The sequence below is a fragment of the Protopterus annectens genome, chromosome 6.part0 (assembly GCF_019279795.1).
Source record: "Protopterus annectens isolate FY-2018-M chromosome 6.part0, PAN1.0, whole genome shotgun sequence".
In the NCBI taxonomy this organism is placed as follows: Eukaryota; Metazoa; Chordata; order Ceratodontiformes; family Protopteridae; genus Protopterus; species Protopterus annectens.
Window position 1 is genome coordinate 1,996,572,878 of NC_056737.1, and position 27,076 is coordinate 1,996,599,953.

Consider the following 27,076-nt stretch of genomic DNA (forward strand, 5'->3'; position numbering starts at 1 on the left):
GAATGCTTCTTTAAGGTCCACCCTATTTTTTCCAAGATCTCTATGGAACCCAATATCCTCCTGTACCAAACTGCTATCAATAAGAGGGATGATGTCCCCCTTGATTCTACTCTCTTGAATTTTGCTCATATAATGAACAACCAAACCCTCAGGGTAACCTCTCCCTTGAAACCTAACCTTCATCTTTTCACATTCTTTTCCAAATTCATTCCAATCTGACACCATTCTAGCGAGCCGTATATACTGGCCCTTAACTATTCCAACTTTTTGATGGTAGGGATGGTTACTTTCAAAGTGCAAAAGGCTATTACTGTACATAGGTTTATGGTATATAGTACTAACCCACCTACGGTTGACCACATCTTTGTAAATAGTGACATCTAAATAGTTAATTGAAGAGATGTCCACTTGATGGGTAAATTTCAAGAAGGATGTAGAATTATTCAAAAAAGAAATAAACCCTTCTATCTCATCAACAGGTTTGTCCCACACCACAAAAATATCATCCAAAAACCTTAGGAATAAATTCCCAGGTTTCTCCCCATAATGGGGAAAAAGAATGCGTCTCTCCCACTGAAGAAGAATAATGTTGGCAAAGGTGGGGGGGCACATGCCGCCCCCATCGCGACTCCCTTCCTTTGCCTGAAATATTGTCCATCAATAAACACAAAATTGTATTTACGAACCACTTCCATACATAACACCAAAACATTAACGGTATTGTTGCCTAATGATGTACATTCAATAAGAAAGTCGTGGAACCACTCCAACCCCACATCGTGGGGAATAACATTAAATAATTCAACCACATCTATAGTTATAAAGGCATATTTTTCTGAAAATTCCACCTTCTTCATTTTATTTAAAAAGCCCCACGAGTCTTTACATATATGCTCAAAGGGATTTAAGCAATTTTTCAAAACCAAATCTACATACTTGCCAAGGGGGTGGATTTTAGACTTTATTCCACTAACAATGGCCTCATAGGCAGATCACTTATACACTTATGAATTTTGGGTATCCCAAAAATAACTGGCACAACTGGATTTTTAACTTGAAAAAACCCAAAAAGCTTGTATGAAATTTCCTGATTATCCAGCATATCCTGCAAATAATAGTCAATACGCTGAAATGCCAGTTTGACAATATTCAAGGAAGTTTCTTCATACAACTCACTTTGATTAACATGTGCCAACATCTTGTTAATGTAATCATCCTTCCCCATAATCACAATCCCTCCCCCCCTTGTCGGGATTCATAACCCTGATTTGCTTGTTTTTAGAAAGTTCCCTTAGTAAGGCAGACTTGTGGGCATTCAGACTGTTATATAAAACCGATTTGTCACAGTTTAAGTTCTTGAATTCATATTCCACTAGTTTTTCAAAAATAATAAGCAGCAAAGGCAAAGGTGGGTTGAAAGTACTGCTTCGCTTGAAAGCATTAACCACACATTAAACTTCCCCGTGAAACAACAATTTCAAACACATTTTCCTAAGGAATAATTTTAAATCAAGAAGTAAGTTCTCAGTTTTAAAATTGGTTGCAGGTTCAAACAATTTCCCCCTACTCAGCAAGTTGGCATGCTCCATACAAAACTTTGTCACTGTAACTATACAACATAAAATCCCCTGAAGAGTTCTGAACCAATTCAAAAGGTGCATTGGAAGAAAAAAAGGGAAAACCCTCAACAGCAGTACCTTGAGTTCCACTTTCAATAGACGTTTCGCAAAAATTCACCTCTGCTCCCAGCTTTTGTTGAAGTGAAACTTCCCCTGACGGTAGTTCCCTTGCTGGTAATTCCTGTTGTTGTATTTGGCATAACTGCCCCTGTTTCTCTGATTTTCCAACCGTTTGGACCTCCAAGGCCCACTTGTTGAGTCCCCTTCTAAAGGGACTGGTGATTCCTCGGCCGCCTGGATATCCCGTTTAGGAGAGCCCTCCCATTGATGTACATTGGCCATATTCTCTCTCCTATTGGCTGAGGGCGGATTCAGGTACGCCCTACCTTCTGCGTAAGCAACGTGGTCCCTTTCAAATTTTTTAATTTTATTATTCTTCATCCGATCTATGTCCCCATCAACCTTTTTGAAAATAGACAAGTAGTCATTCTGATATTCTGAGAACAAGTCATTATGAATAATAATATCCAATTTTCCGACTCAGCAATCAACCCTTCTATCTCCTTTTGGTTGTATTTCACCAAGCATTCAATAAGCTCACACCCATGCCGATCAAAGAGCTGCAACAAAGCTCATCATGAAAGGGAGACCCAACCTTAACCCCATTGGGGAATTTCTATGTCCGAAGACCTTTTGGCACCCTTTTAACTTTTAACTAAAAAAACTGCTGCACATGATATTGTGGGGAGATGCAAGGAGATTGCAGCAGGGTTGGCCTCAATGACGGAAAATCTTCTCTGTCACTGACTGATTGAGAGACCATTCATGAAGTAACAAAATGGACCTGCTGGGTTTGTTTGTTAATATGCTGGATTTCCCAAGAATGTACTTAGATCATTCTAACAGTCTTTTTAGCGTCATTAATTTGACCGATTATGTTTTCTCTCCTGTGGAGTTGAGTGTTTTACAACTAGGGTTGAATTTTGTACCTTGTTCTAGGGCTGATTATGTCAAAACTACTGTGGACATAAAAAAGTATGTGAGAAAACTTAATCTACAGTATTTGTTACATGATGTGTCTAAAACTGATAAAGTTTTTTTGAAACCATCAATTTTTTGTCCCAGGTTACATCATACATTGAATATTTTTGAGGAATTCTGCTTACAAGATATCTCACAGTTGTTAGATAAAAAACGGAAAATAGATCATAACCTTTCATTTAGTGAGTTAAATGCCTTAAATAATTTGAAAGCATTGTGTGATAGGATGAGATTTATGAAAAGTGATAAGGGCAACAATATTGTTGTTATGACAACAGAATCCTACAAGGAAGGGGTTTTGAAACTTCTGAACAATACAGAAGAATATGAATTAATATCACTTTTCGAGATACATAAACGACAAGGGGCTATACATTCATATTTATATGAAGCCCTTATGGAGGGTGACATTAGTGGTGATTTGTATGATTTCTGTGTTATAGAACATCCACGTATAGGGATTTTCTTTGGAATTCCCAAATCTCACAAGTCTTTAGAAAACCCCCCTTTTAGACCCATTGTATCTTCTTCTCATTCCATCACGGAAGGTTTAGCATTGGTTATTGATGCACTACTTGGTCCTACTATTCAACAAGAAGTGTCTTTTTTAAAGGATTCTTGGCATTTTTTAGCAAAATTAAACACATTTTTGACAACATTTTGTTTTGATCCCACATTACATGTGATGATTACAGCAGATGTAGTATCATTGTATTCCTGTATACCTCATGATTTAGGAATAGAAGCAGTGAATAATTTCTTGTTGAAATATCACAATGGGTTTTCTCAAAGAACAGTCTCCTTAATATGTAGGTTTCTAGAGATTATTTTAGAAAATAATTTTTTTGTATTTGAACAGACTTATTATAGGCAAAAGAAAGGAGCAGCTATGGGGTCTTCAGCTGCTCCTGCATATGCCAATGTAGTTATGGCAATGTGGGAACGTGATTTCATGCCTTTTTTGGTTAATAAGTATCATATCATGTTCCACTGCCGTTTTATTGATGATTTGTTTTTTTATTTTGGACCATAAGGACTTGGATTTAGGTTTGTTCCTTAGAGATATGAATTCATTCTCAACATTTATCCAATTTGTTATTGGGGGTAATGGCATCAATATAGATTTTTTGGATGTCAATTTAACGTGGGACAGTGAGGATATGAGGTTACATAGTTTAATTCACAGAAAACAAACCTTTAACAATGGATACCTTCATTATAAAAGTGGACATCCAAAACATGTAATCTCTAATATTCCGAAAGGGCAGTTCATTAGAGCTAGTCGCATGACTTCAAAAAATTCTGATGCCCTAAATGAATTTGGTTTTATTATTTCCCTATTTTTAGATAGGGGTTTTCCATTAGTTGAACTTACGGATATTGCTACAGATGTTTTCCGTAGACGGACCACAGATTTTGCTCCAATATTGTGTTTAACGACTGACAATATCAACACAAAGCCAGTTAAGGCTAGTGGTAAACTGAGCAGTGGTATGGTTTGCACCTTGGGAATGAATTCCGATATCAAGCATATCAAAAATATTTTAACTAAAAATTGGAGAGTTATTAGAAGTAACTCTGATATGTATAGCATTTTGGGTGACAAACCATTGTTTGTCGAGAGGAATGATAGGAATTTAAAAAGAATTTTAACACAATGTAGGGAGTCTAAAAATAATATAACTACAGTTAAGAAAGGGATGCACTGTTGTAATGTTTGCAACATGTGTAGGTATGTTTCGGTTGGACCTTATATTTCGGTCACAACTTCTGATAGAGTTTTTTCAGTACCTGGTTATGTGAATTGTCGTACTTCTGGCATAGTATACATAGCTATGTGTTCTTCATGTACTGCATTTTATGTAGGAATGTCGACTAGGGAGCTTAGAACTCGCATTAGGGAGCATTTGTATTGTATTAAAATGAAAGATGATAAAAATGCACTTTTTAAACACAGTATAATGTGTAAGAATTTTAAGAAATTTTTATTTTCTATTTTAGAAGTGTGCCATAGGGATATGAGGGAGGGGGACTTTAAAAACTTCTTGTTACAAAGGGAAACCCAGTGGCAAATTAAATTAAAATCAGATCACCCTCCCGGACTTAATGAGTCCATTAATGTAAAATGTTTTCTGAAAAATCAAAAGTTGAAAGTGGACAAAAGTAACGATTTTGTTTGCTTACATATCACATGAAATTATATTGGAAAGTGTTTTTAACACATATATATATGTTTTTTATAAATTATTATTTATAAATATTTTTGAATGTATAAGTCACTAATTGTTTTATTAATTAATTAGTAATTATGGGTAATTAGATGTGTTGTATGAAAACTTCTTCTCACCTTAACAGGTTCATAGGTGTGTACTATGATAACAACCACAAGGGCCTTTTTAAGCCTAGCTATTCATCCTAAATCTCTGACAAGTTCTTGTACCCTTGTTAACTGTAAGCATGGGCCTGGGAGATGAACCATTTACAGGCTGCCAGTGAGCATTAGAACTTCAAGAGAAACAGTTGGCAGAGAAAACAAGGTTAGGCAAAGTAATATAATAATCTTTTGTGTCCAGAAGGGAAATTAAGTGACCAATATTATTTAACTTTTAGCTACATGGTTGTCCTCGATGTTCAGCAGCATTATACTAATAATGGCTTGGAAGGGATGATCCAGTCTTACATCCAAAATCAGCAAATCATGACTCTCTTATTTTGTATCCATTCAAAACAAGAGTCTACAGTTTGAAGTGCATAGGCCAGGGCACTAGGCAAATTCAATACATGGGAAAACTGCCAACCTTGAAGAGTTGACCATCTACTAAATTCAATTTTTTTCTTTCCAAGTAAGGAGACACTGACAATCCAGAGCAGGAAATAGGGCTTCTCAAGAAGGAATACTGGTTCTCAGAACAAGAATGAGTGCACCTTTTTTTTTTTTCATTCCAATTCGTGCTTCTCTAAAGAGTATGGGTTTGGGGATCCTCGTGACATTTCTTTCTGTTTTTTTTTCTGTTCAAATTGATACTGTTCTGTAAATTGTTTACTTTTACATTAGTTCTGTAGTTACTTACATGCCAGTCTCTTACTGTGCTGTTTTATGTACTAGTATATAGTGGAGCTTTTCTCCTCGGGCCTCTGCTGAAAATGGACATGTATCCAGCCAGACTAGCCCGGTCAACAAATGTAAAATAAAATAAAAAAATAAATAAATTATTTAATCAATTCTTAACTGCAAAATATTCTGTGTATTAATGAAGCATGTAATGCATCAACTTAAAATTCTGGCTCAATTCTTTAGCTCACTAACATAAAAACTTAAAGTCTCTGTAAGGCCTAAAGCCTTTTATGAAGAACACATGGTAAGTAAATAGCAATGTCTTTCTAGGCTCACAACAATTCACAAATTTATTTCTAATTGCTGTTATTCTGGCTTACTTAAAAAGGATAAAAGTATTAAGTACTTTCAGACTTTCTTCACCACTGACATACGGAAATGTAACACACTACCTTTTCAGACTTGTTAGTCATTCATCTTACAATAAGGAATAAAGTGACTTTCTGAATTCAAACCTTCCATTTTTTTTTCTATTTGAACATCTTTTTTTCTTTATGCATTTTGCCTCACACGTACAAACCATCAAGCATCTCCAGTCGAACTCCAGCTTATTTTTTTCACAGCTATCCAGGGAGACCATTATTTAGGCATCCATGAGGGTTTTTTGTATCCTTGCCTGCATCCTGGCAATGAGGATATTTGTTATTTGGCCTCACCCCTCCACTGGATGAACATGTGATCTAATCCACTGTGAGAGCTGTAGCAACTTTCCCTGTTTAACTGCATATTTCTGACCAATTACCTGCCAAAGGTATCACATGCATGCCCCCATGTCGTGGGGATGCATACTTCCTCTGAAGAACTACTACAGCTTATGATTGTACAACACCCCCTTTACTAAAGATCAGCATACCCATCCTCATTGCTAGTTCTATCAAGCTTCCAAGCCACCAATAAAACTCTAGTGACCTAGGCCATAGTCAGGGCTTCATCCCACTATGACACTGCGCTACTTCAGCTAAATTATCCTGCAGTGTGAGAATTCCTGGTGGTTGCAGTTGAACCATTTTGTTAAAACTGCTAACACAACTTCAAAAAAAAAAAAAAAGAAAAACAAATTCATTTCTTCACTGTCACAAAGGAAACATCACTCCAGCAAATACTCTTTCATCAAAGACAGACTGGTAGAAATCTGAGTGAATCAGCTTTCAGTAACAGTGGAGATTACTTTTTTTTCCCACTGATGTGCAACCTCAGTAGGTATACTTAAGTTTGGGGCTTAGTTAGTTCGGCCATTTTTTTGACTGATAGCACTCGATGAAAGATTTGTCAAGCGGTTGTAAAGCGACTAACATGTACCCATTACAAATATAGTTTTTCACTTTAGACAAAATGTAACATGTGGATGTTTACCTGGATGTTCAGTAAACAACATGGATACTGTGTAAATGCTACCAGCCTCAATAAGGTTTGCAATGTGACTGATTCTAGAAAGAAGTGTATCACAAGCCATTAAAGTCCTGTAGCTAAGCGTTAGCATATTTAAAAATATGCACTCACAATATACTGCAGTCCCTCTTCTTTCCCATATATGTATCAAATAAAACATCCACCATCTTAGTAAATTTTTTTTTAAATTTGCTCCTGTTTAACTTCAAACCTCATAAAATATCCTCCCTTAGCCATTTACACTCCAAAAAAAAAAAAAAACACATTTCTATACCATTTCCACAAAATATCTCCAGCACTAGTCAGTCTCATTTTTTCAGCCTTCTACATGTAATAAACTACCTATGCAAGGATCTTGCCTGTTGAATCCATATCTTAAATGACCCTTCGACAATTCACAAAAAATTCTTCTCCTTCCCATCATTTTTTTCTCTGCTCTATTTAATCCTTCCATCATTTCTCATAGTCTCTTTCAATTCAGCAGCCTCTTCACTTGTTCTCTTGCTTAAGGGTGCCTTGCCATCTTTTATATCCTCCAACTTTCATTTCCAGTCCCCAGTTTTCCTTTGGCAACCTCCTCCTGTCACTATCTCCCTTACCCCCTCCCCTGCTTTATTTTCTTAGATTTCTCCTTCCACATGATATTTTGATAAAATAAATGCGTATCTAGATATTAGCCTGGACTCGGGCAATACACTGTTCCTGTCCCTATATTTTCTGCCCCATAATCACTTGTCACAGTGGTTCAGACACAGTGGCAACACTGAAAGTGAAGAAATATAATTATCACAAATAATGGAATTTTTTTCATGATCAGTTTTCCTTACTACAAATGTTTAATCAAACTTTACAAGAATACTATAAAGTTGAGATGTAACCTAACAATTCAGTGGGAAAGATAATGGGGAATTTAGCTTGACCCTTTTACTGGTATTTCTCTAATGGTGTAGATAAAAAAATGGATGGCCAAAAAGATGAGGACAGAACTTCAAGGTCTGGGTGTAGAGTACCCTTGAAGGGAAAAGGGCAGTTCAACAATGAATACCATTTGAATCTGAACTTTAAAAAGATGCATAGATTATTTTGCCAAATGTTACCATAATTTACCCTCTGGAGAAAAGTGGTCAATTGCTAAGGTTCTGAGGGCCTATATTGAGAGGATGAAATGATTCACAATCTGCTATGAGATTCCCACCATGTGGAAGGCAACTAGTAAAAAAACAGACAGCTTTCTTGCATTCTCATAAGCACAAATCAAATGCAGCAACCCTGATGCTGCAAAAGAAATAATTACTCTTTCTCTGCCCACTTAAGGCAAGAAAAGGGAATCCTGACAGACTCCAGCATGGCTGTGGAATGACAAGGAAACAGAGATGGCTGCTTCTGGTTAGCACACTTAAATCTGCTCTTTCATTCTTCAACATGGAAGGTTGGCAGCAGAGCAGAATATGAGCATTTCACCAATGTTGTAACATATTTAAATTTACTTTTCCACTCCTTCTTAAGGAGCAACTAAGCAGCATAAGATTTGACTTAAAACAGAATATGGTGCCAGTGAAGGTTATGACTGGGAGGTTACCCCAGGGGTAGGACAAAGGATTAGTGAAGTAAGCACAACACATGCTGGTAGCATGACATATAACTACTGAATCATGTGTTCAAGAACCCACACAGTCACCTTTCAATATTATGCATTTAAGGGAAGTAGAAGGAAAAAGCTCCATAGATTAGCACAGAAACATCTATGGGGTAGCTTCAAACTTTCCCATTGAGACAGCAACCTCTGGTGGGAAGGCAAAGGGAGATGATCATATAAGACTTGGATAGCTGAACCTGGAGTACAGTGGAGAAGCTAGGTACGGGAAATGAAGTGAGTGAATGATGTCAACTTGCCTATCCTGGGGGAGTAATGTGGCTTTGGCTCAATGTACTGCCAAAACCTACAGGAATGCAGGTTTATCACCTATAGACTGAGCTTGGGACCATGATGCACAGCAATATATAATTTAGTCCAAAAGCTAAGCAAGTGTGGTAGCAATATTGTGCCATTGAGCAAAGTAGCACCTGTGGAGCTCTGGAGACTACTGAAAACTACTAAGAGGAGGATAAGGTGGTTATGGACCACAAAATAAAAAAGCACTACTCTCTCACAGGTAACAGCACCACTCCCACAGATAACAGCACCACTCCCAGAATCTTCAACCCTTTTCCCTAGGGAAAGGATGGGTCATAGGGCTCTAAGGGAAACAGTGGGCAAACTGAGGAGCTGGGAGGGATGGCTAACTGGTCACAGGAGAAAAGGAAAAAAAAAGACCCAGAAAGTCATTCAGGAACAGTTCTTCGGATGCTTTGGGGTCTGCTAACTAAAATAAGTGAAGGGAGACAGTGGGCACACTATAGGTCCCACTACCACAAGGAGCCAGGAGTACCTTACCAGCCAATTTCATACCCAGAGATAAAGTACAGGATGAGTACCACCTGCCTGGCCCATGTAGTGATTTAAAACCTCAAGTCTTTCCACTAGTAATGACTGAAACCCATGTTGAATGCTGAAGAACAGTAGATCACCACAGGTACAGCTGACTTAAATAATAACCAATGTCTACGCTTATGCCTTCGGGTCCGACTGATTTTCTTTTTGCCTTGCATGGTCTGCCTGAAACTGATGGGTGAGAAATTTGGATTTTTTTTTTTTTTGTGCTAATTTATTCTTCATCACTGCTAAGCAAACGGTGCTCATGAAAGCCATAAGCTTTTCTTGTCAACACTGGCATGTTAAAAGGCTGAAAATGGCAGCAATCACTGATGATGTGATCCAGGCAGAAGTATTAAAAAAAAAAAAAAAAAAAAAAAAAAAACACTGGTGGCCCTAATTTGTGATCTGGCAACCATGCCCATATAATGAAAGTCTGTAGTTGTTGTTGTGTCTTTCGGCTTTTACCGGTTAGAGGTCGCCACAGCGGAACTCCGGTCTGCTAATGATTGGCAGTAGATTTTTACGTGCCGAGTTGCCAGCTCTGATGCACAACCTTCATCGAAGGTACGCCCATTCACGCATGTCTCCACACAGAAGACGGTTTAGCTGAGAATCGAACAGGACAACGTTTTACTGTGAAGCGACAACGCTACAGCAGCACCACCACCGCAGTACAATGAAAGTCTGTAGTGAGAATGGAAAATGGTTCCAATAATGCATGTATGAACAACATCAAAAAAGAAAGTGCGAGAAAAATGGGGGAGCCAGGGTCGGGCACGCAGGCCTCTTATCTTGGCATGGAGATCACATACAGAGGGTTAAAGGGGTGCCACCTGCTTCGGCAGAAGGGCTTGAGACTTTAAGAAAAGCCCCAAAAGAAGACATAAAAGTACCAGACTGTTCCATTGAATGCATAGCCACTTAAAGATTTAAAGGAGCCTCACTTCATCTGTAATTTGCTTTACTTGTCTGTTATTACCTGGTACATCTCTCACAAATATCAATGTACACAGCCAACAGCAAATTTTTAATTATTTTACTTCTAACCTTCCTTGGTTAACCTATTAAACTTTGTTATTTTTGGACAGAAGTAATATGTGGTAACATGTAAATGGTCTGCCTGATTCTGTGGTATTTGTACTTATAATACAAGGGCTCTGAGTTATTCATACCTATAATACAAAGACTAAACTTCTTGGAAATGCATGGCTAGGCTTCACAAGGTCCTTATGGATCAACAGCCTAGTAAGCATCTATAAACCTGTTCACTTTCCTTTAGCAAGTGTGATGCAAGCATTAAATAAAGCTCTTAAAATTATTTTGGTTGTCTAATCATCTGCCATTGTCATGCTTACCTGTTTTTCCAAATTTTGCCCATTAATGCCAGCCTCCACATGAGCAGTTAGATTCTTTTCATCAATCCACAATATTCGATTCTGTCAGGTAACAAAATTTGTATTATTCATGTTGACACCATTATTATCAACAATAAAACACTTGGATAGTAAATAACCTAATACAATCTGAAAACTGCATTTCAAACAATTAACAATATAATTAGAAACAAACCTAGTAATTTTATAAGTAGTTAAACAACCTGATAAAAATTCAAAGATTAAAATAAAAAAAAAAAATACTTGTTGATCTAAATATGACATTAACGTTTGCAGCACACTAGCACAGCAGTAAAACTTTGGAGTTCCACATCAGGGCTTTTAATGCAACAGCAAGGAACAGTAAGAGTGAATGCCTGATAGACTCGAGTGCTCATCAATTGCTAGGGAGGTGTTGCAGCTAACTGCTGGATGCAAGGAAGTGGGCATAAGTTAACCCTGCAAAACAGCACAAGCAGTGCTGAATATAAACTTTCAAACACAGATGTCTGCAATTCATCTTAACTGGAATGAAAAAATATTTTCCTTCATCCCCTTAAACACTGTTGCAGAGGTAGTATGTCTCTTCAGTCACATTTCTTAAAATTATCAAACAGTAAACCCAACATATACCAGGACCACACGAGAAGAAAGGACTCTACAAAATCAGTTGAAAGGTGGTCACAATACAGTTCAACACAGGAAGGTCAGAATAAGTGATGCAAAAATTATGACTGCAGAACATGAAAAATTCCTTGGTCACATAAGTTCTAGTTCACAAAATGTGAAGAAAGCTTGTTTCTTAACTTTAGGATGCACAGAGATCCTGAGGCCTTGATTCTCATGAATGGGAGTTCTAGTCAACAAAATGAGGTTCTGCTTGTGGGGCAGACAATCACTGAAACAAAGGGAGATGAGATGAAGAAAGAGAATCACATTTAGTTATCAACAGTGACAATGCTGAGTGGATACTAGAGGACCTTTCCTGGGTTTCTCTATCACTGCAGAATGATGTTTATGAAAGAAGCATTTCTCCTCAGAAGAAAAAACATTCTTTTGAAGTTGTTCTGTCTGTGCATGTTTGCTTCTGAGGTGTGTGAACACAACTGATGTGGGGCTGTACAATATGAAATATACCTAATGGAAGAGTAACAGATAAAGGTGGGCTCAATGTCAGTTCAGTAAACAAAAATAAGGCCACTGGTAGGACTGATGTTGGTACACACTCCAACAATTAAACGATACTGCGGAAGGAAACTTCACTGCCAGAAAAATACACACAAACCAGATAATACCACTTCCTAGGGCTATACTGGCATAAGCAAGACCTTCTACTCAATGCAATTTAGTTGTTATATCCTACTGATGAAAGCCCTTATGCTGCAGCAGCTCTGTGATGAGATCCGCAGTCTGCTGACCTTTCACAGTTATCCTCCCTGGGCCGCTGAGAGTTAAAGACACTGGTCCCATGCATGTTAGCATGCTGGGATCGCAGACCTTGACATTAATAAAAAAAAAAAATCAAAATTTCATCCCCTTTCTATTTCTTCAGTGCTTTTATTTTTGTCTTGGGAATTGGAGGCAGAATTGTGATCGATGCCAAAAATCTCAAACTTTCAAAAGCAGACTTGACAGCCACATACCTTCTCTTTACTGAAACATGTCTGTTCTTTTCCTGACTTTCTCGATGCACTTTTGCCAATTCTGCTGCATTAAAGAAGCTTGAAAAGCTTTAAAAACTCAACTCATCACAAATCAGAGTCTATGACTCAAATCTCCTCCTACAGGCAAGAAAAAGAAGGGCAACTTGACAGTCTTTGATGTGGTGTGTCTATCACAACAAAGTACAGCTGGGTTAGGTACAAGACTGCAGATTTTCTATTGTGGGTAACACCATCTGTTTCAGTTTTCCCAATGGTTGAATCCCAAAGAAGCTGGTTAATTTATTATTAATTATTATTATTAAAATTTTATTAAGAAGTGGGTAATTTTATTCTGAATTTACATGAGGTTCTCTATCTGGCAAGACAGGCCTTTAAACTTAGATTCTTTAAACCCACTATTAACACCAACCTTTCTACTCTCGTGCACATTTTCCAATCATTGCGTTCTTTTAACTTTAGTACTCTGCAGTTTCTCGTCTTCTTCTTCTGTGAGATTATCCTTCTTATGCAAAACTTAAATCTGTGTAAATCCATATAAATAATTCCTATAACTTACTTACCATATCCCTTTCTCTCTCTTACTTCTACCTAGCTTTTAAAAGTCTATTTTCATTTCATCTCACTCACTGACTATCCCTTCTGAAGTAACTTCTATCTTCTACAATAACTCTTGAATTATATCCTCTATCCCCTCCTTAAATTCTTCTAGTTTCCCCAAACATCTTTTATTTGGTGTATTTAAAAACATACTAGAAACAAAATAACAAATATTTAAGAATAACATACTGGACATATAACTAAAAAACTACTATGACTGACTATGCAAAAAACTATGCACAACTATATACAACTACATACATACAAAGTGCTGCATGTGAAAAATTTAGTAAGGAAAAAAGGAAGACAAAATACATAAATAGAAATAGATAAAACTAAGAAAAAAGATGTTTTCAGCAATCCAGTTTAGAATTTTTGACCAACAATCAAAAAGAAATGTAACACTGTTACATTTACGTAGTATGATTTTGTAGACTTTTGTATTTAATAGCCATCTCTTTGAATCTTGACCAAGCCATGTTTCTCATGTCTGTGCAATTTTATGAAATATAAAGTTTTACCAGCATGAGTAATGCTATTAAATGTAGGTGTCTTTACGTGTTAATCCAGATGGTAGGATATGAAGAATAGTGAATTCCCAAGATAAATGAGATCAATGTAACCTATACTTATGTAAATCTAAGCTGATTAAGGTAAATAGATATTACGGTCATCTTTCGAAGCAGACAATGGTAATGTTATGTTGCATATTTTTGGTGAGTGGCAGTGTGATTTCTGTATTAATGAGAGAAATAAAGGTTCTATATGTAAGTTAAAGGAGTTATGGAGAGAATGAACAGTTTTATCTGTCGTCTTTAATAACTGGAATTGGGGATGAAGGCATCTTATTAGCAGATAGCGGAGTGAAAGCTTTGGTGGCCAGAATTGTAATAGAATTGATAAACAAATATATTTATTTGGCTATCTGTAACTTGTGCAGCGTTCTATATGTAGAAGACTAATAATCATTTAAAAAAAAGCATTAGGTTAGGGATTATTATAACATCAGAATAGATAGGGAAAGTGAATGTGCTTTAGCCAGACATTATAAAAGCAGTTGGTTGGTCACACAACTAAAAATTTACAGTTATACAGTCCTTGTTAAGGATTCATTCAGAGGGAGATCTTATAAATAAAAATAAAATTTTGGAATGAATGGAATGATGGAGATGGAATGAGCCCATGAAATGACAAACAAGATTCACATTAAACCATTTTTTTAAACAGAATTTAAAAAAGATAGAAAAATTAAAGTACCTAAATAATATATATATAAGTAGTATATTATTATTAATGAGCTTATATTTATTTTAGAAGCGTATGTTTTGTTTATTATATTATATAGAATAGGGACCATAAAGTTTTACCCCTGTATGATGTGGATGTATAGATTTTGTTTAGTATAGTATTTATGTTTTAAGTAGTTTATTAAGTTGATTAATATACATGAATAACATTTAACTATAACTACTTGTGAGACTATATTGACACTATATGTACAATATGTTTTAAAATGTTTTAAATGTTTCTAGTTTTCTTCCATTTATTTCTTATATTATTTGCATTTTTATATATATTATTATATTTATATGACATTATATATTTAAATAATTTTAATTAATTTTGTGATAGCGGATGATAGGATAAAGCAACCAATTTGAATTCATGGAGGGTTATTTAAATGTTTGGTTTGAATTCATGGAAGTGAAGAAGCCATGAAGAAGCAAGAGCTCAGTAAACTTGTGATAATTTGGAAAAGTTTTTCCAAGGATTATTCTTCCTGGTATTTGTTATGTTGGTATATTTTTGATTTTTACGTTTTATTGCCATTGGGTTTTTTTTTTATTTTGTTTTACTTTAATTACGCTTTGTTTTTTATTCCTTACTCCCTTATCTCGGTTACTTTGTTTACTGCATTGTGTAAACAAATATATAAGGTTTACATGGTAAAATGTTTTGGAGGCATCTAAAGCAAGGATAAAGATTCTACAAAGTCAGATTGGTATGGAGAATTTAAGGATGGTAGAATGGATTTTAGTCTCTTTGCAAAGACAGAGGTATAAAATTTTAGGTCCACATTGATAAGGGGAATTGATCTATAATTGGAGGGATCTTTATGGTTTAAATTGGGGTTGGGCATAAATACTGTCCAAGAGCTGTTTATATAGAAATCTGTTTCCCTTCGAACCTTCCTCATTGTAAATTAACTCCTTACATCTGAGTGACTCCTCCAGGTGCATCTGCAGTTAACTCATACTGACTCCTCTAGGCATCAAATATTGCTTGTTCATATCTGCAGCAATAATTCAAAGCCACGCTATGTAAAAGGTTTAAAAATATTTCATCTATAAGCTTACATAATGGAAAACTCAACTGCATTAATATTTGACCTCTGTCTAGTGCAGGTAAAGAGATATTAACTGTTGTTTTTATGATATTAATTTATGAAGATATAATTTTCACATTTCCCAAATATCTCAACAACCAAGTAACACAGACAGAGCTTCTTGGCCTCGTATGAAAGCTGTCAGCTAGATGAATAAAATGTTGCTGACAGTATGTGTGCAGTTTGAGTGGCTGTTGAGATATGGTAAGTTGTTTACAAAATGTTACAAATGTAATAGCTACCATGTTTACTGTGATTTATCAAATTCAGTTTAAGACCTAGAACCTAAAGAATACTACCACAGTAAAATAGTTTGTGCTGAAGGGTTTGCCATTTACACTTCTTTCATAACCCCTATGGTTCCAGAGATATGACATAATCTGATTCTGTCAAAAGGCTTAGGCTCCGTTCATTGAAGTTTACAGAACAAACTTCCTGAGGTCCACTGGAGTGAATAAGTTAACAGAAAAATTTTTGAAATTTCATGTGAGAAACATTTATATAAATGTGAACTAAACCCATCAGGACCAGAAGCTTTGACTAACTTAAATTTAGTTACTTTAATTTCTTGTAAAGTAAAAGAAGCTGATAGCAGCTTTAGTTGTTCTTGATTAATTTTAGTGAACTGATCTGATTCAGATATGAGATTAAATTCTTTTGATTAGAGCTACTTTAATGTTCCCCACACAGATTAGAGTAAATTTCAGTAAAAATCTGGGTGATATCACTGTTGTGTGTTTATCTTCAATTTATTTTATGAAGTAGGGCGTTTTTATTTTTAGTAGTTTCACTACAGGTTTAGAGGTTACCCAGGCCCATTCAGAGTATTCCTCCGAACAATTAGTGTCACACCATGAAGACTGGGTGAGACACATAGGATTTAATTATTTTTGCAAATTTATTTGTTCATTTATACCACCTTTATATTTTGGGGAGTATTTTATTTCTAGTTCTACAAATTTATATTTTAATTCAACTTCTTATTGTTTTTATACATTTTTATAATATGATGCTTTATTAATTAAAACACCTTTTATTTTGCATTTAAGATCGGCCCATTGTATATCGGACATAATTTGTTCATCAGCAAGATAATTAGAGAATTGTTTTAATAATAGTATATTCTCTTTCTTTCCTTCATCTTTTTGATGCAACGTAGGATTCAGTGTCCATTTATAAGTAAAGTTCTTGCCTGATTTCATATTAGCCAAGTCCATTTCTAGTGCAATTTTAGAGTGGTCAGAGAAAAAGTCTTACCTTGACCATGACTTATAGCAGTTGGAAAAAAAGGTAAATCTTGTATTCTTGGATGTAATGCTTATAAAGTGGTAGGGATCAAACAGACTGAAATCATTCATCAGGTCCAATATCACAAAAGAAACATTAGTGCTGTACAACAATGATTTACTAGTTCTCTCTCATGTCAGTTACAGAATTCCAATCATCTCCTTCAATATAGCGATTCTGGACTTTATTAAGTAGTTTATACGTATCTATAATAAAATCAAGTTGATTTTGACATGGTGCTTAGATATTTAAAAACAGGATAGATGTGTTAAAGTACTTACTTTTACACATTAGATAACACCATCTGCAGTTAGGATCAGCACTACTACCTAGAAGGGGATCAGGAAATGAAGTTTTAACTAGGATAGCAGCCCCTAAGTTGTTGTGTTGCATGCTGAAAGAATACACCATAAACAGTTCTTGTTGATGGATGAAGAGGATCACAGTTTAGAGTCATATAGCAAATAAAATATTTTTTTCTCTACTTTAATTGTTGGAAACCATTAACATTACAGGAATCAACTGTCCACATTTATAAATTAAAATTCTATGAAATATAAACAATACAATTATACTGATTAAGCTGGTTGTAAATAAGGAACTTGGCCAAGTGTTAAGACTGATATAACATACCAGCCTTGTATAAGCTTAAAGGACACAACAATAAAATAGATCTAGATGTTAATAAGTTATTGTTGAAAGTTATATGACATATCTGTGGAAGAGAACATGCAACACATGTATCTTCCCTAAACTACCCCAGTCCTAAACCATATCACCAGGGAAGAGTACATAAAAAATCATGCTATGAATCAACTGAGTTGAGAAATGATTAGTGATCGTACCCCTCTGTTTTAAAATAGAAATAGTATCTTATTACAATCAAGCTATTTAGCAAACAAAACAATGCTACAGAGACCACAGTCACATTCACCACTCTTTTAACTAGCAATACAAAACAGTTAATCTCTGCTTAAATGGATTTCAGAAATGCTAAGAGTAAAATACCAATGGTAAACTTTAAAAAGATAAGAAATAAAAATATGATTATGACTTGAAACAGTGTAAAAATAACTTGTACAAAGAACTTGTAAATCAGGCATAGTTTAAGTATGATGTAAATTTTTAACCATTAGAAAGTAAATTACTAGAATATTATATAAATACCAATCCAAATTCAAGAAAAAAGGCCAGAAGTCCATGGCAAAGGACATGGTCAGGTCATTCGTGATGGCAGTGTGTGGCTGCATTTCTGCATTACACTACTTCCTGTATTCTACAGAAGTGTCTTAGCAAAATAAAACTGGCTCAAAAAAGCAGAATATGGTGGAAACAAGAAGATAAATGTTCAGCCTGGTAATCATCTCATTGAAGTAATACACCCATTAGGCACAGAGTTGTATCCAAAGCATAAACTCCACAATTCAAGCTCCTGGAATGAAGGTAAGGTATGTTCCACAATAAAGCAAAATCAGTCCGGTTTGAATTTAAATTGTTCGCTAATCAATTTTATTAAGCACTTTAGTCCTTAATATCACGGACTTCTTCAGAATGAACCTAAACACACAAATGCCCCCTTTATACTTTCCAAACCTTCCTCCCCTCCCTTAAAACAACAAATACATACATAAATAACCATGGAAACAAATTAATTGTTAAACAATTGGGCTAAAAAATATATACAATATGTAAACCACACAGACACATACATAAAACTGTACAACATTAAAAAAACATAAAACCATAATACTTAGATGTAATACACACTTATGACTCAGATGATGTTGGTTTCTTCATTTGATGTGAGCAATGGTTTTGTTCAGTTGTTCATTCCTTGACGGCCATTTTAAGCTCTCAAATTCCTTTCTTCTTAACAATAAGTAAGAAAATGCCAGAGTCTCATTTTTACATCAGTATTTTTGTTCTTACTGACACATCCATGATCTGACAGTGTTACTGGATAAGTCTCAAAGTTACATGTTCCTGTTGTATCTAATTTCTAGCCAGTCTAGACCAGTTATTTTATCTTGGGGAATAGTATTGTAAATAATGAGTTCCTGATAATGAATTTCGAATTAAATGACAATCCCATATGTTTCTTCAAAAATCTACCTACTTTTGTTATACTTCCTTCTCTTGGTCCCCTAATTCATCTTCACAATTGCAACTCAAGTTACAATCAACTTCAATAAATAATATTCCCTGCTGAAAGCTTATTATTTCTCCAAAACTTCTCTGAAGGTCCATAACAGTAGTATTATGTGAAACATAAATAAATGCCAGCGTATCCTCATCTCCTGCGAATAACCCTTTGCTACCACAATTCTACTATTTTGTCTTCTCTATCCTCTTCTGTCATTACTGGGATTCCTCTCACAATCAGAATTATTACTCCCCTTTTCCTCTGTCCAAGATATTCTGCTTAAAGTCCACTATGAAATATTTTCTTTATCAAACTCACACATTCATATATATACAAACACGTCTCCTGTAACATTGTTATTTACACCTCACACGTCTTGAAATAATTCAATTCTTTTTGCTTTTATCTACACCTGCAAGGCCATTTACATTCCATGCCAACATGGAAAAAGCAACCATTCTATTTAAAAAGTAATTACTCTCAAATATTATACATAACAGTTCTTCTGAGTTTCTGTATGCTTGTGACTATTTATATTTGTTTACCTGCATTAATCACAAATGATTCCAAACAACTGCAGATTCAGCCCTGGTTACATGAACAGCAAAGAAAGACTGTACATTAGTATGGTGTTACCATTAGTACATAAAACTTTGCATATACAGTGGTCTGGTCAACATATAAAACACATGAATACAGAACACTATGCGTTTACATAGAGATTTACATATTTATTGTAGTCCAACAAATATTTCATAAGCAAAATGTATGTATATATATTTATATAAGAATAAGCATGAAAAAGGAAAAAAAGGAAAATGGTAGAGAATAGGAAGGCGTGACTGAGGAGGAAGAAAAGGAGTTGGAGTAAGCCTGAGTAAAGATTATTCAACTGCATAGTTAGGATATAAACTACTGATTAGTAAACCCACAGCTGAGGGATTAGATTCTGAGAAGCTGTATTAGAACAGTTATGTAATATTTACCAGGTAGGTTGGCAGACAGTTGAGAATAGTATGCGAGTAAAAAGAGGGTTGGGTGGGGGTCTTTCATTAGGGGCCTACTCTACTGGAAGTGCAGAGTTGTGCGACATGCCCTGTATTCAGACAGTTGCATTCATACTGATTTTTTAGAAAGTGTTTGAATTGAGATCTGAAAGCAGTACTTCTCATGTTTTCATCTTGTTGCTTACAAGCACACATTAATGACTGGCAGGCTGATCTAAGTAGTTGTTATGTTTTTCCTCTATTTGAGCCAAAGTCCCATTCCCCTAGACTTCTCATACCAATAAACACACTCAAGTAACGAAGCTAAATACATTAAAAAATCCCTTTCACCCAACATAACAACTCAGCTAGCTTTCTCTGACGTTGAAAACTACCTTACCAAAGCCCAACTTATCCTCAATCCAAAGAAAACTCAGCTTATGTTTATAACCAGTTCTAACAAAAACAGTCAATTCACTATCTACTCCACAAATGCTATTCCAATTGCTCCAGTGGCACAGGCTAAGCTATTGGGAATAACCATAGACTCCCACCTAAAATTTGATAGTCATCTCAACTTAACTAACCTCATCAGGCAACATCTCAAGCAAAGTTAGCAGTGCCATGATTGCTCCCCGGGCTAGTGAAAGGGGATAACATATACATACTAAATCTATAGCACTTGATAATAGTTTTCAATCTTACTGACAAACCCTGGCTAATCTACAATGTATGTACTACTGTACCTGTGTACTATGTATGTATTCTACCTATGTTCCAAATTTCAGCTGTACACCACAAATCTATTAATTACCTTTATTTTTAAAATTAATATATTTATTTTGTTCTCTCCACTGTAACTGTTTATGTGCCGCATACCACTGTAAAAACATGTCTCTTGTAATTTGTGTGTATACTGATCATGTCTAAACAACTAAATGTGTCTGTAATTTTTCTTTGTGGAGCTTTTCTCCTTGGGCCTCTGCTGAAAAAGGGCCTTTTCGGCTCAGACAGACACCCCCGGTTAACAATGTAAAAATAAAATAAATAAATAAATAATTCACAGCAATTACAGTGCACTAACAAATCGATAAGCTTTGAGTCAGATTCCAAAAGCTCTCAGTGTAAGTGACCACTTAACACTGAGGAAATCTGGTCCCCATAGTAAGCCTGTTTATAGATGGGCCTTACACCGAAGTAAGTCATTTACATTGACAGCAGGTCTTTCAGAATCAGGGCAGACTTACACCGATAACTCTTTTGGAAACTGGCCCTATATATAGTTTCAAGAAATGAAGTCTACTCATCTAAAGAGGTGCTACTTCCTGCAAAGGCATTACCTATTCTAAAGTTAAGATTAAACATGCTAATGTGTATGTTACAATCAGTGTTCCCACTTCCATACATTGCTTTCTGCCCTTATTTCTATTCCATTCCCAGATGTGAAAAGCAACTTGCAAGCCTTCAGTAAGCATTAACTTTGCAGTATTAAGAAAAAAGTATGTTGACTGTCCTTAATTAAACTGTGCACCGTTATATTTTTGCAACAGATTACTAAGACTGTTGGAGAGGCAGAACACTGTATAACTATTTACTTCCCATAGTTTAAAACTTTATTTTTCACTTTACTTTATTTTTCCACTAAACTGCTTGCTATCATTCCTTTAAATGTTTAATTTCAGTGTACCTTGCAAATTTCAAACAGAGCACACGGTTTCACTGAGCTGCTTGCCAATATCCCTTTGAAAGATAACTACATTGTATTACACTATTCGACTTATGATTAATTTTCTGTGCCTGCAAATTGTATGTCCTCGGACAAAAATGTGCTACTGGAAAAATACAGCTACATTTCAAATGCAAAAAAGAATTGCATTTTTTTCATTTTTCCTTGTTTTAAGTCTTTTTGCTTAAAACATCAAAATATTACTCTAGACAACATAAACAGAGGAAGTTAATAGCATATACAATATGAACAATTCACATTTACAGTGGATATAAGAAGTGTACACACCCCTGTCAAAATGACAGGTTTTTGTGATATAAAAAAATGAGACCACAATAAATCATTTCAAAACTTTTCCCACCTTTAATGTGACTTCTAACCTGCACAATTCAGTTGAAAAACAAACAAATCTGTTAGGAGAAAATAATATAAAAAATAAAAAACGTACAATAAGCTAGTTGCATAAAAGTGTGCACACCCTTGTTGAAGCACCTTTTGATTTAATTACAACATTCAGTCTTCTTGGGTACATACCTGCCATCAACTAAAGAGACTCTGATTAATCCCAAATAAAGTTCAACTGTCCTAGTAGGATTTTCCTGACATTTACTCAGTTGCCTGCTACAGCAAAATCCACAGTTCGCAGACTGCTTACAAAGCATCAGAGATCTCATTGTTGAAAGGTATCAGTCAGAAGAGTACAAAAAAATGTCCACAGCATTGGATATACCATGGAACACAGTGAAGACAGTCATCAAAAAGTGGAGAAAATATGGGACAACAGTAGCGTTGGAAAGAACTGGACATCCCTCCAAAATTGATAAAAAGACAAGACGAAAACTGGTCAAGGAGGCTGCCAAGAGACATACAGCAACATTGAAGGAGCTGCAGGAATTTCTGGCAAGTACTGGTCGTGTACTATATGTGACAATAATCTCCTGTAGTCTCCATATATCTGGACTATGGGGAAGGGTTGCAAGACGGAAGCCTTTACTTACAAAGAAAAACATCCAGGCCAAGCTAAAATTTGCAAAGCAATACAGCAAGTCTCTCAAAAGCACATGGGGAAATGTGTTATGGTCTGATGAGATCAAGGTTGAACTTTGTGGCCACAATTCATAAAGGTACGTTTGGCACAGAAACAACACTTCACATCACCAAAAGAACACCACCACCCCACCCTCACTGTGAAGCATGGTGATGGCAGTATCATGCTTTGGGGTTGCTTTTCTTCAGCTGGAACTGGGACTTTAGTCAAGATGGAGGGAATTATGAACAGTACCAAATACCAGTCACTTTTGGCCCAAAACCTTCAGACATCTGCTAGAAAGATGAAGAGGATTTTCACCTTTCAACACAACAATGACCCCAAGCATACATCCAAATCAATAAAAGAATAACTTCACCAAAAGAAAATTAAAGTTTTGGAATAGCCCAGCCAGAGCCCAGACCTAAGTTCAATAGAAAATCTGTGGGGAGACCTGAAGAGGGCTGTGCACAAGAGATGCCCTCACAATCGGACAGATTTGGAGCGCTTTTGCAAGGAAGAGTGGCCAAATATTGCCAAGTCAAGACATGCAATGCTGACAGACTCTTACCAAAGAAGACTGAATGCTGTAATTAAATCTAAAGATGCTTCAACAAAGTATTACTTAAGGGTGTGCACACAACTAGCTTATTGCACATTTTTCTATTTTTTATATTTTTCCCCTAAGAGATTTGTTTGTTTTTCAATTGAATTGTACTGGTTATAAGTCACATTAAAGGTGGGAAAAGTTTTGAAATGATTTACTGTGGTCTCATTTTGTTATATCACAAAAACCTGGCTTTTTTCACAGGGGTGTGTACACTTGTTAATGCCACTGTACATCCCCCAGCAGCCAATGATCACAGCATTACATTAATTTTAGCTTGCTTTTTCCTGCCGTTCTTATTTTGTTACAGTTTAAAGCCTGCCTATATTACCACTAAGAAAAAAGCACTTTCTTAATTGAATATCACTAGCATATATAGCAGTCATATTTATAATATCTATTGACTGCGAAATGTTTTGACAAAATACACAAGTGTTTTATTTACAGTTAAGTCCACACATTGTCCATCTAAACATTAATGACAGAGCACAGTTTATGCTTTACAGTTCTCCCACTAGTTTACCAGCAACAGCAATTATGTAATCTTTTTCTTCCTCTTACAGAACAATGTCTAAATTAAAGTTTACTAGGATTGATGTTTTACAGATCTTTCACTTATTCACAAATTTTAATTCATTTATTTACATTTGATTACCAGGAAAGTCCAACTGGATAGGACCCCATTTCGGGTGGAAGTCTGTGGAGAAAAGATCCAAATTTCACTTTGTTGCTGTTCTTCCTGATCATCCAGATCTCCAAATGTCAATCTCTGGTTACAATCCAGAGCTTTCCTGATTCTTCTAGTCAGGTCTTGGGCTTTTTCTGTTGTGCAATCATACTCTTTTGGAGCAAAATAAAAAAAGTTTTACTAGCAAAGTCTCTCTAGGGACTTTTTATTATTAGAAGATGAGAATCAGAGTGCTCTTCAGCTTGCTGGCTCAGTATTTGTTAGTTAACCTTGGTTAATTCCTTCACAGACTATTCTGCACCGCAAAACATCTTTGATCCTCCACGAAAGACACTGTGAAGTCAGCTAGATATATCAATCTGAATTTTGTTCCGACCTCTTGACATTCAGTGATTGTTGGTATAAATTTGCTTCTACTTTGTCTTGTGTACAGCAAACCATTTTTCACAAACACTCTACAGTACTCAATGTCTAATACTTTTCCCTTCTGCCACAGTTTTGTCAGGAGCAGCTCTTTCTGCTTGTATGATTGCATCTTTACTAATACAGGTCTCAGTTGACTTCTGTGCTCTCTCTGAACAAAAAATCCTGGAATGGAACACAAGTCAAGTGAATGCGCGCTTTCATAAAATTAATGAAAAATATTCCTTACAGTTTCTCTGGTACAGAAAAAAAATCAGGTTCTCTCTTTACAATCTATCATCCAACTTTACTATTCGGAAACGGCTCCTCTTGAGAAGCCTCATGTTCTGACGGCCTTTTCTTCATTTCAATCTCTCACTTCATAAGTTTTATCAGCTCATCTGAACAGCTGCTTAAAGCTTCTTCTGCTTTTTTTTTCCTATAGCCATTTGTTATTAAATTTTGTACATCTCTCTCCAGCATCTCACTTGTTTAAAACACTGCTGAATGCATTTGATTTATTTCTTCTTTTAAAATACTAAACAATGCAACATTCAGCAAGCTGATAGTCCAGGAGCACAAGTAGGACACAAACCACCAAAGTACAGCTAGAAAAACATAATTTAATACAAAACAATAAATGGTCAAATCTTTCTTCCTTAAAACAAACATGGACTTCATTAGAACTGTTCTATGCCACAAAGGAGTGTGCAAAATCGCCCGACTCATCACTTTAAAAGAATTAAATGTCACAGGATGTTTTGTGGTATACAGGGGCAAAATCAAGATCTCATAGCAAATGAGAAGTTAACACCTGTCTTACTGCAGAAGGATCTTGCAACAGAATACAAGGTCCTAAAAGGGGGGTCCCCGCTACCTGACCTTGATGGTAATCTGTGACACACAGTATAGTATGAAGACAAGAACGTTGCTCATAGGGGGAGCTATGCTGTACTCACTACTCTAATACTGTAATGTGCCCAGATATGCTAAACAAAGGCAGATTAAGATGTCAAGCTAAATTGTTTATTTAGTATTTTAGGCATCTACACAACTGCAACTTAAGTAGTAAAAAGGGTATAAAGCCAACAGTAATGATTTACTGTTGTACAAGACCAGACTGAGGTTGGGGTAAATGAAGTATATAAAACAGTCCAAATTAAGCAAAATGCAATATAAATGTATACAAGAGCAAATCCATATAAACCAAAGATAATAAGCTGAAATAACAAAACTATGTAGTAAAATGGTCTGCGTAGTATGAACAGTCACCGAAGTATGTCTTAAGCAGGACTGACTAGAAACTATCTTGTGAGGCTATATATGTTGTGAAAAGCTTATAGAACTTTTCTATCTTCTTCCATACTCCTGGGATCTCAAATTGGAGACAATCAACTTATCAAAAATGTTTTTCTTTCCATCTACTCCGCTTTGTTCCTAGGATCTCAGGTTGGAGACAAACTACTGGTATATATAATCTAAAGCACTTCAATCTCCAATTTCCATTATTCTGAATATAAATCCCAGTTCACCCAAGTCATGAAACAGAACACCAGGAGGTAGTCCAAAGGCAAAACAAACCAGTAACTTCCTCTCTGCCAAACTTGTCCTCTTCTTCAAGTTCTCTGCTCGAAGATAAGTAAAAATAGAATACCAGTAGGTAATCTAACAGTAAAGCAGACCAACAGCAGCCACAACTTCCATAACATTTACACTGCAAATCATGGTGCTCAAATCCTTCATACAGTTTTCTTCTCAGAGTTCTCCACTCCTCTAGTCAATGCAGAACTGACTCAGGAAAACTAAGAAAAAGTTACAATAAAGCAAAAATTTACAGTCATCCTGCAACCAAAAGAAAACGGATAAGATTAGAGTGTTATGACTTCCAAGATGGCTGCACACTGATCAACAGCTTAATTTCAGATCTCCGTTTCTTTTTTCACACAGCGAGAAGGGCTAGTAATTCTGCCAGTTTTAATAAAATTCAATTACTAGCTAGTAAGTACAATGCCTGGATGCCAGCAAAGAAGAAGCGTAAACAGCCTAAAGAAAATCAACTAGAAAAACTGAGGAGGAAACACTGCCTGAAGAGAATCATGCAGCTGTTCAGCAATAAGCATTTCAAGCTACAGCTTTGGTACAAGAATTGGCTTCCGGTAATGCAGAGGAAAATAAATTGTGTGTGTCAGAGCTGATTAAAATAAATGTAACACTGAAGGAGTACATCAAGTCAAATAAACCTCAAACAAGCCTACAAAAACAAGCATGGAATGGAGTCCCAGACAAGTTTTAACTACTGAGTGCTTTTGTTCTTTTTATTCAACATAACTTTATCAGAATTAACACCAAGTACACAAATCAAGTTTAAAAGAAGGACCAAATGAATCACATGATCATCCCTTCTGTTTTGTAGTGATCAACCGCAACTACTGGTCTAAACAGAGGACTGAGCCTGTCTTTGCCTATTTTAGGTATGCCAAGGAGTCTAGCCATTTTGGGCTGATCAATTCTCAAAAATGTATATACCTTACGGTCGAAGTTTCCTTGGCA

General features: G+C 35.8%; 1 protein-coding gene across 1 annotated transcript in view; it reads right to left on the reverse strand.

Annotated features, from left to right (window-relative positions):
- The window catches only part of AGPS (alkylglycerone phosphate synthase), a 1,624,661-nt gene that overhangs the window by 977,183 nt on the left and 620,402 nt on the right, over nucleotides 1–27,076 (reverse strand). Inside the window, exon 8 of the mRNA XM_044075311.1 lies at nucleotides 10,996–11,076. Within this exon, the coding sequence (XP_043931246.1) occupies nucleotides 10,996–11,076 (81 nt within the window). The remainder of the gene's footprint in view (nucleotides 1–10,995; nucleotides 11,077–27,076) is intronic.